This window comes from Hyperolius riggenbachi, chromosome 8 (assembly GCF_040937935.1).
Source record: "Hyperolius riggenbachi isolate aHypRig1 chromosome 8, aHypRig1.pri, whole genome shotgun sequence".
NCBI lineage: Eukaryota > Metazoa > Chordata > Amphibia > Anura > Hyperoliidae > Hyperolius > Hyperolius riggenbachi.
Window position 1 is genome coordinate 211,154,750 of NC_090653.1, and position 17,500 is coordinate 211,172,249.

Sequence of the window (17,500 nt, forward strand, 5' to 3'; positions counted from 1 at the left end):
TGTTGGGCCCAAACACGGAGTTGCTGTTGACTAGCTTGCACTCTGCACAGTAGCTCTTTACATGCTTTCTTCCTGCTGTACCCCGCAGGATATTTCGATGCAAATGTAGTATGGCGTGTGTCAAAGTGCCGCTGTAAATTTGACCGTTTCACTGATGCAATTTTATCGTTGCATAGTAGACACACTGCAGAACCTCCTTTCTCCATAAAGGCAAATCCCTCTGTCCATCTCGGCTGAAAAGTACGATACTGATCATCTTTTTTCTTTTAGCCATTTTCTGCAATCCGTTTGATGACTGAGGTGAGGAGGATACCACCTTAGTTTGTGGTCCGTGGAGCAGGGCAGAGATAATGAAGGCAGCCAATTGTGAGTGTAGCTGGTGGGAAGTTCTGTAACAGGCCGCAAAGACACAATTCAAACTCCTATGGAGAAATTGTAAGACATGATTGCCATGTTTGACTCCACCTCAACACAGACCATACAATCATACATTGTTACTTGCTATCTACTGACTACTATGGTAGGATTAGGTTGTGAACTCCTCTGAGGACAGTCGGTGACATGACAGGAGGGAATAAAGAACCCCCTGAGGGTGTTGAAGAGGTAGGTCAAGGTGCTGGGTGGGCAAGTGAGGTGCTGGATAAGAGAGGATGTTCAGGATGGGAGCGGCAGGCCAGGGTGTGGAAAGCTGTGGAAAGGTAGGTTAAGGTGCTGGGTGGGCAGGTGGTAGGCAGGTGAGGTGCTGGATGGGAGAGGCTGTTCAGGATGGGAGCGTCAGGCCAGGGTGTGGAGAGATAGGTCAAGGTGCTGGGTGGGCAGGTGATAGGTAGGTGAGGTGCTGGATGGGAGAGGCTGTTCAGGATGGGAGCGGCAGGCCAGGGTGTGGAGAGATAGTTCAAGATGCTGGGTGGGCATGTGATATTGATTGGAGGGAGGGAGGTAGGTGAGGTGCTGGGTGGCAGGTTTTATAATACTAATTGTGCTGCTACTCACTCACCAGGCCGCTTCCAGTCAGCTTCAAACACCATGGAGTTCCAAAGCGCGGGCTCAGCTGACGTCATCACTGGCCGCAACTGTCAGGCCACCAGTCCCTGCACTTATAATCCGAACATAATCCGAACATTTATATAGCGCTTTTCTCCTGTCCGACTCAAAGCGCTCAAGAGCTGCAGCCACTGGGACGCGTTCAGGAGGCCACCCTGCAGTGTTAGGGAGTCTTGCCTTGAACTCCTTACTGAATGGGTACTGACCCTAGCCAGGATTCGAACCCTGGTCTCCCATGTCGAAGGCAGAGCCCTTAACCAGTACTCTATTCGGCCATGGGGGCGGAGCTACAGTACGCTGGCCGCAGCAGCTGGAGGAGGCGGCGCACAGCAGGGCAATGAGAGGGGAGGAGGTTCCGTGGAAGGGGGAGGTGGAGAGCTGAACATAGAGGCCAGGCAAGCAGGAGGCATTGATTTTAAATTAACAGTCTTCTGGCTGCTCCGTCACACATACTTTAGCGAGCCAGAGAGCCATATGCAGGGGTGAAAAGAGCCATATGTGGCTCACGAGCCATAGGTTCCCGACCCCTGGTTTAAGTAATAATATTTTAAATGTAGCTAGTCTACATTACAGTGTAATTCTAATTGTTTTAATTAATAACAAAAGGTTCAAACTTAAAACAAGACCGTTTTAACTAGAAATTGAAAATGAATGTGTTTTCATTAAGAATATATTTTTTCACACATTTTCAACATATTTTTTGCGTAGTTTGGTGGTTACCCTTCCAAAAATAACAATGTGTTTTTAATTGAACAGAAACACTTGCTGTGGTTTTATACTGAACTCTATCACTGTTTGTGATGAAAAAAAGAAATGATTCTTCCTGCCTCATCAAGTATATATATATTTTTTAAAAACAAATTGTGTTAGGTGGCTTGTTTATTTTGATTATTTACAACATTTGGAAGGAGTTTAACCCCTTAATGTGGACCCAAATTAAAATTACAAGATTTCAGAAATAAAATCTATTTTTTAAATTATAATAATAAATAGCAGCCTTTTTTCAGCTGCATGATGACAAATCTAAAATATTTTACATTTATTTGAGGAACCCCTCCCTTCCTTTCATATTGCCGGGACAGAATCCGGCAAACTGGTGGAGTAGGAGGTGTCCGGCAAAGGAGGAATTGCTAATGGCTGCCACCTGTATAACTCTAGTTATGGAAGGAGAAGGGTGAAACGCATGCACTGAAATGCTCATAGGCTTGAAGGAGTGTTTATTTATCTTCGTATGTGTCAGAGTGGTGCAACTAAATATTTTGAATCAAAAAAATGTTCCGTTTGGGTCCGCTTTAATGATAATTTTAATTATCCCTATTTCAGCTGGGGAATACTTTTGTTCTTAGGGGTGTTTTTGCCATCTAAGGAAGTGGCCTTTGGCCACAAAATGCACCAGTACACAAATGTAGAACACTATCCATCCATTACTTCTTTAAGCACTTACATTATCACTAGCAATTTATAAACTGTTTTAGAATGGAGATTGTGAAGTTAGTTTAAAGCAGATCTGAACTCAGAACTTTCTCTGCTCTAAAAGATAAGCAACAGCATGATAACCTTTAAATAAAAACATTTCTTTGTTAGAGCTGTTAGTTTGTCTACTTCCTGCTTTCATGGAAGTAGGCATATTGTGAACATCACGTGTTTACCTATTAGCTCTTTGCCGTGGCAGTCAGCTGACACAGAGGAGGGATCAAATTAAGTTGTGTACATTGGGTACAATAATTTATGAACATGAAATTTACTAAAAATTGATTTACTGAAAGAGTTCCAAATATCTCCTAATCTCCAAATAATAAGTACTCCCTGGTGTACTTGTTTTACATGTTGAGCTCCTTTGACTGGGGATGTAAAAGCTTACTTCTTTTGGAGTCGATCTCACAAGCAGTAAATTGAGATTTTGGGACTGTTTTATTTGAAATAGAGAGTTCTAGTTGGGAAAAAACATTTTAAATATTGTGACATGTCTAGGAAATCATCACTAGCTGCAGACTCAGTTGGTAAAGTAATTTTAGAAACTGAAAATCGGATAATAGATTGTGCCATGAGATATGTCATATCGTATTTTAGAAATAAGTAATACTGTAGGAATATTTGTTGTGCTTAATCACTTTTATGTTTTACAGGTCTCTGCATTGAAAAACAGACTTCGAAAAATGTCCACAACCACAGGTGATGGAGTGGCACGAGCTTTCCTCAAATCCCAAGCATCTTTATTTGGGAGTTACAGAAGTGCACTAAAGATCGAGCCGGTAAGTGCACATTTTATATTCCTTAAAGCCAAATTTCAGGAAAACACTTAATATACAGTATAGTTTATATTCCTTAAAGCCAAAGTAATGGTTTAATGTCAGGTATAGCAGTATTACCTCACCAGCGGAGAGTGCTGCGGCTGCCGCTTCCACGTCTGACGTCACCCTGGCGGCGGCCGCATCCTCTCAGACATCTTGCACAGCCCCTGGCAGGACAGGTCTCTTCTCTGCACATCAGATTAGGTCAGCATGCTCGCGGGCAGGGCGGCAGGACCTTTATAATCTGAGGAGACGGGTCAGCTGATCTTGCAGTCAGCTGACACCAACCTGCCAATCACACGCTGCTGATTGGTTCAGCCCTCTGTGCGGGCGGCTTGAATTTGCTTTCTGTATTTAAGCTGGGAGATGTCATTTGCTCATTGTCTGTTGTTGTTGTTGTTAATAGACAGAAGGGACTTTTTAATATGATAGTTGCACTAAAAGTCGGGTGACGGTGACGGACTGTGCTGAAAATAAGAATGTGTTAGAAGCTTTCTCCTTCCATCTTTTTTTTGCATATTGTATGTATGTAGAGTGGGATTCTGTATCCTCAGTCCTTCCATCTGCACGCTGTTCTGCTTGGATAAACAATGCAGGCTATGCTGACAGGAGTGTCTTGTGGGCGGACAGTTCATTGAATCAGACTGACGAAAATCCGCCCAGCCACAAGACACTTCTGTCAACACTGTCCTACCAAGAGTGACCCGTCTGAACAAGAGTTGAACAAATAATACAGAGAGAGTTCAGTTGTTTGAGTATAATATGATAGATTGTAGTTCAAGGTCAAATAAACACATATCATAACAAGCATTAGCTATCGTTCTAACGCTTCATTCAGTTTTTTGGAAACATCAGTGTACCCTGTTACAGCACCTTGCTACAATAAAGCTCAGGAGAATTGAATGAAGTACATAAATAAATGCTTCATTAAACACAAGTGCAGTTAGAAAGTGCAGGGGTGCATGTTAAAACATTAAAGTGACCTGATGCACTTTACTTGTATGAATACCTAGAGGGGTAAATAATCAAGACAAGACAAATAACATTTATATCACGCTTTTTTCCTGGCGGACTCAAAGCGCCAGAGCTGCAGCCACTAGGACGCGCTCTATAGGCAGTAGCAGTGTTAGGGAGAATTGCCAAAGGTCTCCTAGTGAATAGGTGCTATCTTACTGAACAAGCAGAGCCGAGATTTGAACCCTGGTCTCCTGTGTCAGAGGCAGAGCCCATAACCATTACACCATCAATCACACCATATTCTTCCTAATAGGCTGAAAAAACAGAAGCTGTTTGGTTGTAGGTTAGACATGTTGTCTTGGCAGCAGGTATATTTCTGCCAGAACTCAACTTCAGTGCATCATTATCTGCAGTGCGGTTGTGACTTCCTGCAGTGCAGTTGTGGCTTGTGCACCAGCATTTCGGAATGAAGAGTGGTAAATCGGGCACTGGGTGCTGAGACAAAGGTAACAAAATGTTAGTGTTGGATAGAGCATCAATAAAGAGGCATAGGGGATAAAATAAAATGAGGTTAGTAACCGTTATTAGGATTAGGCATCAGGAAGGAAATTTTGATCCATGGGGATGTTAAGTTTAGGCATCGGGAAGAGGGATTTTTTTTTTTTTAAGAGGAAGGTTAAAATTTGATGTCATATATTAGGATTGAATAGGATTAAGCAAATGATTAATGCTCAAACTGTCAATAAATCATCTTTCATAATGAAATAAGTAAAGCATAGCAAACAATGTAGCCAAAACATGGCTCTGGTACCAAATCCAGATGTGCATCTTGTCTGACCACAAAACAAACAGCAGCATGATTGTTCAGCAGTTCCAGACGTGTCATCATGCAAGTGTTCCTGAAGTTTCTTTTTTATGTACGTCGTAGTGCAATATATTTAAAGGAAATTAAGGTACAGTAAAACCTTGAATTGACAGTAACTTGGTTTAAGAGCGCTTTTCAGTGCAAGCTAAATTTTTTGTGAAATTTTGACTTGATATACAAGCAATGTCTTGATATACTGTACAAGCAAAAAAAAGTATACATGCTTCACGCCACCACAACTAAGCCGATGGTTCTTCTCTCTTTGGCGCTGCAGAATTGTACTTTTCTGTATTTAATCTGTGTGTAGAGCCTGTGCAAAGTCACATTTCCATGAAATCCTCAAAAGTAACTCTCAGTGCATAAGTTCCTTGTTAAAGCCACACACACACACAAAAAAGTTTTAGGTGAGCCAACAGATGGCAATGATTCTGTTAGTTATAGGGAAAGTCTTGTTTACATTTTTATTTCATACTATTTTACTATGACTGTTATTGGATTGTGGAACGAATCAGCTGGGTTTCCATTAATCCTTATGGGGAAATTTGCTTTGGTAAAACACTGCTTTGGATTACAAGCATGTTTCTGGAGCGAATGATGCTCGCAAACAAAGGTTCCACAGTAGTTTCAACCTTTTTTTTTGTATTCTTGAAAACATTTCACTACTAACCAAGTTATATGTACATATAAGTTGTGTACTCCAAGATAACAAAGCATCTAAGAAATTGAAACTCATTATGTATATGTTAATTGTTTAAATTGCATTGATGAAGGTGTGTATTGCCTTAGGGCCCGTTTCCACTTGTGCCACATGCGTCAGCGAGACGCGCGGTGGCACTTCCGGGTGTGCGGGATCGCAGGCGAATCACAGAAGCCGTGCCATGCACAGCTGTGGGATTCACAGCCTCCCGTGCGAAATCTGCGGGCAGTGTAGGCCGAATCATTAGGGTAAGCGATTCGGCCTGCGGCGCCATGGTTTCCTATGGCAGAGTTTCCCCGCGCGATTTGCCTGCGGGGAAACTCTGCGGATTTGGAGCGGTTTTCGCTCCAGTGGAAACGGGCTCTGAAAAAGGTGTGGGTAAAGATGATAATGTTGCATTGTATGTTGATGACCAGCATATTGATTTTCTAGATTTTGTAACCTCGAAGTAGAATGGATAATCTGCACGTATAATATGGTGCTGGAAACATTACCTGTTTTTCAAGCATGCCCTAGATCTTAAAGTAACCCTGAGCTGAGAGGGGTGGTTTGCATGTTTAGTAACATTTTGTTTGCAGTGCTGTGACATATGAGTCACATATGATGGTGTCACAGCACCATCCTCATGTTCCAGCAGTACTTGGTTGAAATCTTTGACTAGTACAAATGTTGAATATGGGCAGGAAGAAAGTGGCAGTTATATCCTCCTCTGTTGGCCCTAACCAAGCCCCTTTTATTCCCCCCATCACGCCCACTTGTGCTGACCCCAGCCGCCGCTTCATTCTGGAATGTATTACTGGTGTAAAAACAAAAAAAAAACAAGATCTACCCTCACCTACTCTGCATTCCACTTGCTGTTTTTTTTTGTTCTGTCAGCGCTGCAGTGTCCACTCGTAAGTGCCGTCATTTTCACAGCAGTGGCGCTGGCCATAAGTATGGACACAGAAGTACTTCTGGGTCAGTACCATTGCGGTGAAAATACCAGGGCCACTGGGAAAGGACACTGGGACGAAACAGAAGAGCTGATGGGACAGCAAAAACAACAATTGAAGTACGGAGTAGGCAAGTTATGATTTTTTTTTTTTAGGGGGGGGGGGGGGTTACACAGGTCAGAGGTCCAGGAGTACTTGCAGGCTTGCTCAGGTGTGCTCTCTCCTATCACTCTGCCATTCCCTCCTTTACCTTGATCTGATAGGCCCACTCCATGCCTGCTTGATAAAAAAAAATGTACTGCTGTGTTTGATTTTTCTTTCAGCTTATAAACTATTCAAAATTGATGGTAGTCCATTAATCGAATTTGAAGGGGTCAGGATACTTTGATCACATCTGCCATATGATTAATCGAGTGTATTACTTGCATTTTGGATATAAATCCTATGGAACAAAGCTAACCTGCATTTAAAATATGTTCAAAATTTGTGTTTAGCTTCAATTATGTTTCTCAACTCTATCCAGACTAGATAGCTGAAACCAAACATGGTCAAAAAGCATCTCAGGCATGTTGCATTTGTGTTGCATCTGAGTGCACACACAGTCTGACTGCCATGGCATGACTTGTTGACGTTGGAGGTGCTTATTGTAATGTACAGGTGAAACTCAAAAAATTAGTTTATTGATTTCAGTAATTCAACTTTAAAAGTGGAACTATTTTATCATATAGACTCATTACATGCAAAGCGAGATATTTCAAGCCTTTATTTGATATAATTTTGATGATTAAGGCTTACAGCTTATGAAACTCCAAAATCAAAATCTCAGACCATTAGAATTCTGTGAAAATGTTTAATATTTTAGGCTTAAAGTATCAGACTCTAATGAGCTAATACATCCAAAACTACTACTGTACTTTTTAACATTTAAAACTGATGATGCAAGACTGTCACATTTTTACTGTTTTACTGTGATTCAGTTTTTAAATTCAGGTTTTATTTTCCCAACATTAACCTTTATGTTGTTTACTGCATAATGTTCCCCATGTTTTCTCATTGCACCATATAGCTTCAGTCTAAATGTGCAATAGTTGTATGAAAAGCCCACTATGTGGAGGTGTACAAGAGCCATGGGCAGGGAGGGAACATATTGATGTATTATGTCAGAACAAGCACATTCAGCCCCTGTCTTTTTGTGGGTCTCTAATCTACTAGAGGAATGCTGAGTTACATCGATTAGGATCTGTGTTAGAGCAGTAAAGAAAACGATTACCAGCAGAGCGGGGGAGTTCCTGATATAGTTTTTTACTTACATCATTAGTTAATCTTTTGTATCCAGAATAAACAGTTTTTCTTGAAAAAAAAACGAAAGTATAAAATAACTCATTGCTGCAAAATAAATTTGGAGATGGCCATTGTTCAATGTGTTATGTTTTATCCTGGAATACTAAAAGAAAAGAAAACTAGTAGGAAAGGAAGGTGGCTGTGTTGATCATAGCAAAATTCTCCGTGTCTCTTATTCCTAAACTTTTGAATCAGGAACTCATTCTTGGAACTAAAAAAAGACCCGAATCCTGATTCAAAACTTCTTGTTTTTACTGACGGCTAACATAGCACAATATACTCTGCTGCTATTCCAAAACTTTCTAAGATAAGTACCTTACAGTGTGATAAGATATGCATGCTACTACTTATCACTACAAAAGAAGTGCAGAATACTTCTTAAAGTGGTTTAAAACTCTGACAAAACATTCAGAAAAAATGTGTTTTCCTACTTTTTACAACCCATACAATTATCATATTTGCTTTTGTGCACAAGTTTTATAAGTCAGTTAGAAATTATAACTTCCCAGAGTTCAGTTTATTAAGGACCCGTTCAGACTGCACGCGTTTCCAGCCGCGTTTTGGAAACGCGTAAGGAAGGCCGACACGCACGACATCGGACAGTGCATAGAGTGCACTGTCTGATGTTCACACTGCATGCGTTCCGGACCTGTGCGGTCCGGGAACGCATGCTGCACGCAGATTTTGCAAAAACGCGCGGCTGTCCCATTTACTTTTCAGTGATGGGATCAGCCACGCAACGCATACAAACGCGGATGGCATGCGTTTGCATGCGTTGCGTTCCGCATGCGTGGCCCTCCGCGTTTGTAATGTGAACGGCCCCTAACTTTGAAAGCTGCTGGTGCATTTTATTCATAACTGTTGTAATTCTGTTGTAAATGCAGCCATCAGTGATTTCTGACCTGTTTCACTTCAGGACTCATTAGCATAAGTTTCTGCACAGCCAGAGAATGTTTACTTAATTGTATCAAGTAAAGAATGTATACAGAAGATAAGCTTATCACCAGTTTGGATGTGGGCTGCCCCTGCAGGAGAAAAAGTCAGTCCTTGGATGTAACCCTTTCAATGCTGTTGTACTAAAAGCAAAGAAGAAATACTGTGTTATATTCCACTTTAATCTCCTGCACTTGACTTGGCCAAGAATTCAGGTTTGTTAGTACAGTACACATGTGAAGTAAGAAATGTGTGTCTTGAGAAATGTATTACTACGAGAACAGTATTTATTAGAAAACATAGTATAGCCTATCTAATCAGTTATTCCGAAAACAGGGCAACTACTCATGGCTTGTGCAAATGCAACATCATTATCCGCTGCTCCTTCTCCTGCTGGGCTCCAGGTTCCGGCTGGCTTCACTTCTTTCTGTCGGGGAAGTTTAAACAGTAGAGGGCGCTCTACTGTTTAAACTTCCTGTCGGGACAGGAAGTAAGTGAAGCCAGCCGGAACCTAGCACAAGAAGGGGCAGCGGGGACAGAGGGGATACACGCCGGCAGAGCAGGTAATGTATTGCCGCTAGCGTCGGGCATTCGAACGCCGCTATTGGCGCACTCCCGACCCGCTGGCGATCGAGCAAAATCTTCCGCACGGACCGATCGATGGGAACAATTGATTTTGGATGGAAATCGATCGTTCTATCAGAGTTTGTGCAACGATTTCACAGCAGATTCGATCACACTGATCGAATCTGCTTTATATCGGTGGAAAAATCGTTAGGTGTATGGGTCCCTTAACAATTCTAAATGGAAAAAATAAGAAAAAAAAACATTGTTTTTACAGTACAAAAACAAAAAGTGCTTATGTGTTTTTTTCTGTTTGTTGTTTTTTTTTTTTGGGGGGGGGGGGGGGGGTGTAATTTGAATTATGTTCATGTCACAATTTGTGGTGATGATATTTTGGAATGAAGGTAAGGTTTTGCTACAGTGCATGATATCCACTTTGAACTGATAAAATAATACAATTATTTTAATGACAGAATTTTACAGGGGACCATGGTTCAAATGGGGAATAAATTAAAAACATAATAATAGCAATGCAATAGAAACTATTTAAAAAATGCTGTTTAACCGTGCCCACTGTTAAGTCCATAATAAAATTATTAATTAACCTTCCCCATTAATATTTTCTCTCTATTTCCCTAATGGTCTAGTGGTCCCCCATCATTTCCCTGTTGGTCTAGTGATCCCCATATGCTTTCCTGGTGTCCTTATTGTCCCCCATATATGTCCCTGTTGTCTATTGGTCTCCATACACTTTCCCTGGTTTCTAGTGTGCCCTATATGCTTTCCCTGGTGTCTAGTGGTGCTCTATAAGTTTACCCTGGTGTCTAGTGGTGCGCTATAGGTTTACTCTTGTTTTTAGTGGTACTCCTATGCCTGCCTACTGTCTAATGGACTCTCCACCACCCCCCCATGCAGAGATCTACAAGCAGGAAGCATGGTGGAGTAAATATAATTCACATCTCCTTGTTTAAGTGAGCGCGCTCCCATGCCACCACTCCAGACAGCCTAGTACTGCCAAATTGACTGGGTCCCTACAGCATTATGAGGCTGGGTGTGGTGGTTCACACACAAGAGGCACGTTTGTCCATGGAGTGATGAAAGATGAGGTACTTACCCTTGCATAGCTTTTTGCTTGCTAAACTCTTCTGTGGTGGGAGCGGTGAAGGAGGGATCGGGCTGTACCTAAGGAATCTGTAGTAAGTATAATTAGGGTGGAGAGGGGTAATGTGCCCACAGAGGCTCCAGAAATTACTTAGATATTCTGTAGCAGGAGTAAAAGTGGTTAAAGGAAACCCAAGGTGACTAGGTGTGACCTAGGGGCTCTTGATTGTTGCCTTAAAATGAATTTGCCTGGCAGTAAGCTAGCAGTGTGAGACAATATTTCAATGTTGTCTCAGATATATGTAGCTCTGATTAGTTTCTGATAGGAAATGTTCGCCTTCATTTTACTACAGTATTTTAAACCAGGCTCATTTTTTGAGATTCTGAAACTTGAGACAGTTTTCACTGTACAGAAATTTTCATTTTGCAGTTTATCATTACATGTGCTGTTAATATTGCTTGTGTCTGCTTCAATGTTACTTTAAGGTGGCCACATATTGTTCAGTAATGAATCAATTGCAATCTCATCCATTGGAAGATGTTTAAAATTAGCTATCAATGTACCATACACACTGACCTTATTCAAAAGCAATGTTTTTTTTTATTATTATTTTTTTTTTATTTCTTCTTCCTCGCAATCATTTAATTGCAGAAAGTATTACATTGGTATGAGTGCTATATTACTGCCACTAAAGCAAATAATATCCTCTTATACTTGAATCCACTTTTAGGATGTAAGCATTAACTCTTTATTTATACATATTAAAAATATACACACAAAGGCAGAAGTAAAGAACATTTACTATGAAGAAATCAAGGAGCACCACATCAGTATTTTATAGCTCCTTAATGTGTAAAGAACAGAGAGATAGCCATTGCCAGTGACAGACACTGTTGTGGAAGACAATTCCTTTAAAAAGTTGTGTAGGCAGACTCTAAAGTAATACAACATTGCATCCGCTTTTATATCCTCTGTACCTGGTCACATGGGCCAATCTAATATGGTTAAAAACACGGCGACCAAGCAGCAGGAGTCGGGTATGGTGAGCTCTTATTTATTTAGTTGTCTCTTTTTTGGAGCCTTTTGGTCAAGTCATGCTCTAATGTTGACTCAATTTGTTCAGTACTAAATAAGATTTTATGCATGCATACATGCATGCAGCTTCATGGGAGTGTCAGTGTTGCCATGTTTTCAGGATAAGAGGAGCCTTTTAGATTTTAAATATAGTTTACATGTTAAAAATTGATATATATGCTAGGATTTTTAGCCTGCAGTCACAGAGTTAATTTATCATGTCGACTGTTTGGCTTCAATAGAGACTAGGTCACACCTAATGTACACATGTACAGGGGAGAACCTCTATTTCTCTCTTGCTATAGGTTCTCTTTAATGAAATGGTCAAGTTATATTTCTTTTTCTCACATTAAACATCCAAATGTTATGTATGGTATATCATATTCAGCTGTATTTCATTCTGTTTGTGAAATACAGCTATTGAAATACATTTTTGTGCAGTTTACAATAATTTGGCTTGCAGATATTTGATTTATCATTGCTTAATTCAATTTTTATGAATCATTCTTACTGAACAGTTGTTGGGAATTTAAGGTTGTTTTGTGAGATCAGTTTGTTTAGAGAAATGGGTAAGCCACTTTTGGCAACAGTTTTATTTTTTGGTCACAATCGTTGACTACACTGAAATGTGTACATAGGACCTGAAGTATGTATTGAATTTGTTAGTGGGTATGAAAAGATGCAGAAACCCGCTCAGGAGAAAGGAGTCAGACTCTGCCACCCAGCTTCATTTGTATTCCTAGAAACAGGTGGTTGGCATCTGCCAGACTTGATTTCAGGTCTAGTGCCAGGAAGTATTTAGCATTGGAGTACAGCCGATGGGTACTGTTTGAAGGCAAGAGCTCCTGGCACATATCAGTACATAAGCAGGTTTTTTGGTACTTACTCCAAAAAGACACACAAAAAGGCATGAAACAAGACTCCGGACCACTACAGCATTGAGCTAATTAGGGGCTTGCTTTAATACAAGTTATAAGGAGTTCCAGTTGGATTAGAAAACATGTCATAAACAAAACAGTGAGTACATTAAAACTCCAATTGAACAGTAGAAGTAATTCACATCTGTTTTGGTTAGTGATGTTGTAAATCTAACTTATATCAGGCTGGCACAAAAGAAAGTCTGGTTAGTTCCATAACCTCTCAAACATTAGTGGGCACCGCACAACTCTGCTAAATCAATCATCATACAGTCTTCATTATGTATCATCAGTAGCATTATATGACATGTTGTTTCAAGCCACTTAGTAAACAGCATCAGGCTAGACTAATTAATAAGATTGGCATGGAAACAATATCCAGTGACTTGACAAAAATATTTCTGACTGTCCGCACCATCCCCCCCCCCCCCCAACTATTCCCTAATTATTCGAATTATTCTGTTTTTCTCTCTTATTGATTGACCAAGATTAGTATAGGCTAATCTGAATCTGGAACTGCAAATGAATAAACTAGCAGCTGATACATTTCCAGCTGCTGCCAGGTAACCTGTTCTGATTAGGCACTGCAAGTCTTCAGTTACAGTTCAACTGAAATCTGCATACAGATCACATTTTTTACTCATCACTAATAATGGGATTTATATTCAGCAGGGCTGACTGCAGTCAAGCCAGTCTGTATTCAGTTAGCTGTATCTAATTATCAATTGCATTTGGTTAGTTAAGCAACTGAGGTGCTGTTTAATCATCCCTGTGGGTGATATGATAGTCTGATTTAGCGTTAGACTTTTTTTTATTTTTTTTTAATAAATGAAGTAAAAAATTGAACATTGCTTTGTGTGTAAGTTATCTTGTCCCAAAAAAGGGCAAAAACAAAATATCAAATAATGGGATGAATTAGTTTGAATTCAAATGGTTCATACCAGTGTTTGACCAATTATTTCCGTTAAAATGGCAACATTTTTCAGGATTAACGATAGTTTGGCCAGTTTTTCCTTTCCCTGCTGCAGTTTTCAATGCTTCCACTAAGGGCCCGTTTCCACTATCGCGAATCTGCATGCGTTTCCTGCATGCGTTTCCTGCATGCAGATTCGCACAGCCAATACAAGTGGATGGGCCTGTTTCCACTTGTCAGTTTTCCTGATCGTTTTTCTGTGCAGGATTTTTCTGCACGGCAGAGCCCTCAGAATTCGCCTGCGTGTGGAATGCATGCGAATTGCCGCTAATGTATTTAATAGGGAAATCGCCTGCGGCTTTGGTATGCGAATTTTCATGCGAATTTGCATGGAAATCAATGGAAAAGCACACCGGCACTGCCATGGTTAAATTCACATACAGAGTCATCCATGCGAATTTTCATGCGAATTCGCACGAAAATTCGCATTCAACCGCACGTGAAATTCGCATCCGCATGCAAATTTTTACCGCGGCGATTCGCACCGCACAAGTGGAAACGGGCCCTTAAGCCCCTTTGCAGAGATCATGTGATCACGCAGCGTTTACCACATGCTAAGCCACGGGAACGGTGGAAAGGAGGCGCCCAGTGTAGAATATATTATGAACAAGTATAAAAGTCATAATAATATGGTCCTACCTTTAAAAAGGACCTACTTCAGGTTTCAAATAGAGAAGTTTAGTAATGCACTAGACAATGCGTTTCACTGCTACAGGTCGCTTCCTCAGGTCAATAGCAGTGCAATTCCAGGTGTGTATCTGGGTAACCTCCTATCCACTGTTCCCTACGATTTATCCCTTATCCAAGGGATACCTGCCATCAGACTGACTCTCCTGGCTGTTTTTTTGTAGAGCAGCAACTGTGAAAGGATAGAGGGGGCGGTACTTTTTTCACTATTGTTTGCCACGTATCTGTACTGACATACTACACCATATTGGGCTCCCGGTGTCTTTGTGTTTTTGTCTCCCTTTCCGAAGTAAGCCACAGGAGCAGCTAGTTGGCCCATGTTTTACAGTAAGGGTATGTAATTAGCATTTATACTTTTTCTTAGTCCATCCTCCTGTTTTTTCTTTTTCTCAAAAGAGTTGTGAAATCCCTTAAAGGATAGCGATCAAAGAAAAGCTTTTTTTTTCACAACTGCACAAGTAAATGGCGAGGAATGTTTATTTATGGAACGTGGCATTCTAAATAAAATGATGGCCTTTTTTTCCTTGCAGTACCTAAAACACATTGCCCAATAAGAGTACCAACAGCTTCAGACTGCAGAATGGTCCACCTTCATGTTATTTATAGATATTAGAATGCTGCAAACATCCTTACAGTTCTTTAAATAACTTCTGTAGCCTCTTGAAAGATACTGATCCATGGAGGCTGCCTGCTATTGCCGCCTATTTTCATTTTATTATCTCCCTGCCTACTGTTACATTGAAAACCTCCCACCTCTGCTGTTATAGCATTATGTGTTTGCCTTCAACAGCAAACAGCCAATGCAGGGTAACTTTATGTAATTTGTACTTTAAGATGGCGCCGTGCTCGGACGCCTCGGCCACAGGTCTCCGGCCTTTTTCTTCTTTCTTCACCTAACCCCTCAGCTTGCACCCACCCGACCTCCTAAACCCACCTGGGGAAGATGCGGGGGCTTCGGGCGTGCAACGGTTAGCGGAACGGGAGGTCAGATGCTTTCCAGCCCACGTGTTCTGCTCCGCACGAGGATGCATCACTGAACCCGGGGGAGAGCGGGGACATGGCGCCATACAGCCGAGACATCGCTGCAGTGCCCTGCCCACGGCGGGTGTGCTGGTTCTGTCCCGCTCCCGCCAGTGGGGTCAGCGGATCGGAGGTTCGGAGCCTTTGCGCTTGCGATGTGGGAGATGTTGCCGTGGATGTAGGGAGCTGGGACGCTCTCCGGGTATGCCTCGCTGCTTGCTGCAGGGCCGCTGCTCATCCCCACCGACGCTGGTCCGCTCTCCATTGCTGCCGCTGATGGGTGGCACATTGCCGCTGCACGCGGTTCTTGTCGGCGGGCTGCAGCAGATCGGCCCCGGGGAGACCTCCGGGCGCTGCTGGCTGCTCCAACTTCAACACCCGCTACACTGCCACCTACAGCCGACCCACTCGCCGCCGCTTACTTACGTGGAGGAGCTCCTCACTGCGAGAGCAGGTCTGCTGGCCACTTCAGAGGCAGTCTCCACCGCCGCCTCCAGCCCGGTAGGTCACCCACGTGGAGGAGCTCCTCTCCTGATATCCGCCCCCTCCAGCCCGGCAGGCCACCCACATGGAGGAGCTCCTCTCCTATATCCGTCGCCTCCAGCCCGGCAGGCCACCCACCTGGAGGAGCTCCTCTCCTGATATCCGCCGCCTCCAGCCCGGCAGGCCACCCACGTGGAGAAGCTCCTCTCCTCTGAACTTTCGCACAGGCCAGTCCACCATTGATGGGGCCACTGCCAGGACGATTATCACATCTAGCCCTCAATAGCGGCCACAAGAATCCTGCCTCCATCTGTACACTCCACCAGGCCCGGCCAGCTCACAGACTGGGCACCAAGCCAGAGCTATGCTACCCCCTCAGTTCGGAGGGGAGCACATGGTTTTTCGGACTGATTATCTGACTGTACACAATCTGCAGCCCTAAGGGGGACTCTCTGCCTCTCCCTCTCTCTCTTCTCTTGCTTTGTTTCTCTCTCTCTTTTCCTCATTCTCTCTTTAGCTATCATTCTCTCTCTCTCTTTTTCTATCCTCTCTTTCCTTTACACACTGCGGGGCATCTGGAACTGCTGCAGAGCAAGCGCCGCCGGTAGATGTGGCTGCTCCCCTCACATAGCACTCCAGACTGCCCCACGTGTCCTCCACTAGTCATGTGCTGTATTATATGTGCATATGCTTACTTATGTACTACTATACTGTACCTGATTGTATGTGGGGACCCACGACGCATATGTGTTTGTACCATCTCCGACCCTGTATGAGCCAAAAATAATTCCGGGTACAACCCCCGTTGTACTTGGCGAAATAAACTGATTCTGATTCTGATGTAAGCATGCACTGCCTGATCATAGAAGGATCCCTCCACAGACAATCTCAGTGCCACGGTTGCGTGGTTTTCTCGTCATGGTGGATGGGGGATCCATACTTATATTCTGCTCCTCACAACGGTCTTCACTGAAAGGCGTTAACTGTGAAGGTGGGCTATTTTGCAGTCCAATGCCATCAGTGTGTTTTAGGTACTGCAAGGAAAAGGGACCATTATTTTATTTTGAATGGCACAATGTTTGAATACACGCTCAACAGTATTTATTTGTGCAGTTGTCATTTAATCTATCGGTCATCACATTGCTTATTTCTTTGGAGACATTTCAGACACATCCTATTTATTAATGTTTGTCACATGATCTGGTGGGCTCCAGTGAGCCCAAGCTGCTAGTTGGAGAACGGGAGTGCCAGTTTGTGCAGCTCACATCATTGGTATGTCACAGGCTAAGGGCTTTGCCTTTTCAGTGTATCATATAATTTCACTACTGCAATTAAAGCGGAATATAACCCTGCATTTCAACTTTGCTCTAAAACATTATTTACAGCATATTATATGCAAAAAGCATTTTTTTTTACTAGACCAGCATTGGAAGGATTAAACACAGAGGTTTAAAGTTCTGTGGAGAGATATTCAGTTCAGATTGTTACATTCTATTTAGTTAAATGTATCTATTGAGAAATGTTACACACTCTTTGGCTGTCCTCCAGCTCCTTCTCAGTCAGAGAGAGTGAGTCACATTCAACACTAAAGGGGCATACAGACATGCGACTAAAGTCGTT

General features: G+C 42.3%; 1 protein-coding gene across 5 annotated transcripts in view; it reads left to right on the top strand.

Annotated features, from left to right (window-relative positions):
* DENND1A (DENN domain containing 1A) overlaps positions 1–17,500 on the top strand; it is a 1,229,671-nt gene that overhangs the window by 824,765 nt on the left and 387,406 nt on the right. For all 5 annotated transcript variants that reach the window (XM_068248143.1, XM_068248144.1, XM_068248146.1 and 2 more), the window contains one exon: positions 3,171–3,296. In XM_068248143.1, coding sequence (XP_068104244.1) covers positions 3,171–3,296 — 126 coding nt within the window. The remainder of the gene's footprint in view (positions 1–3,170; positions 3,297–17,500) is intronic.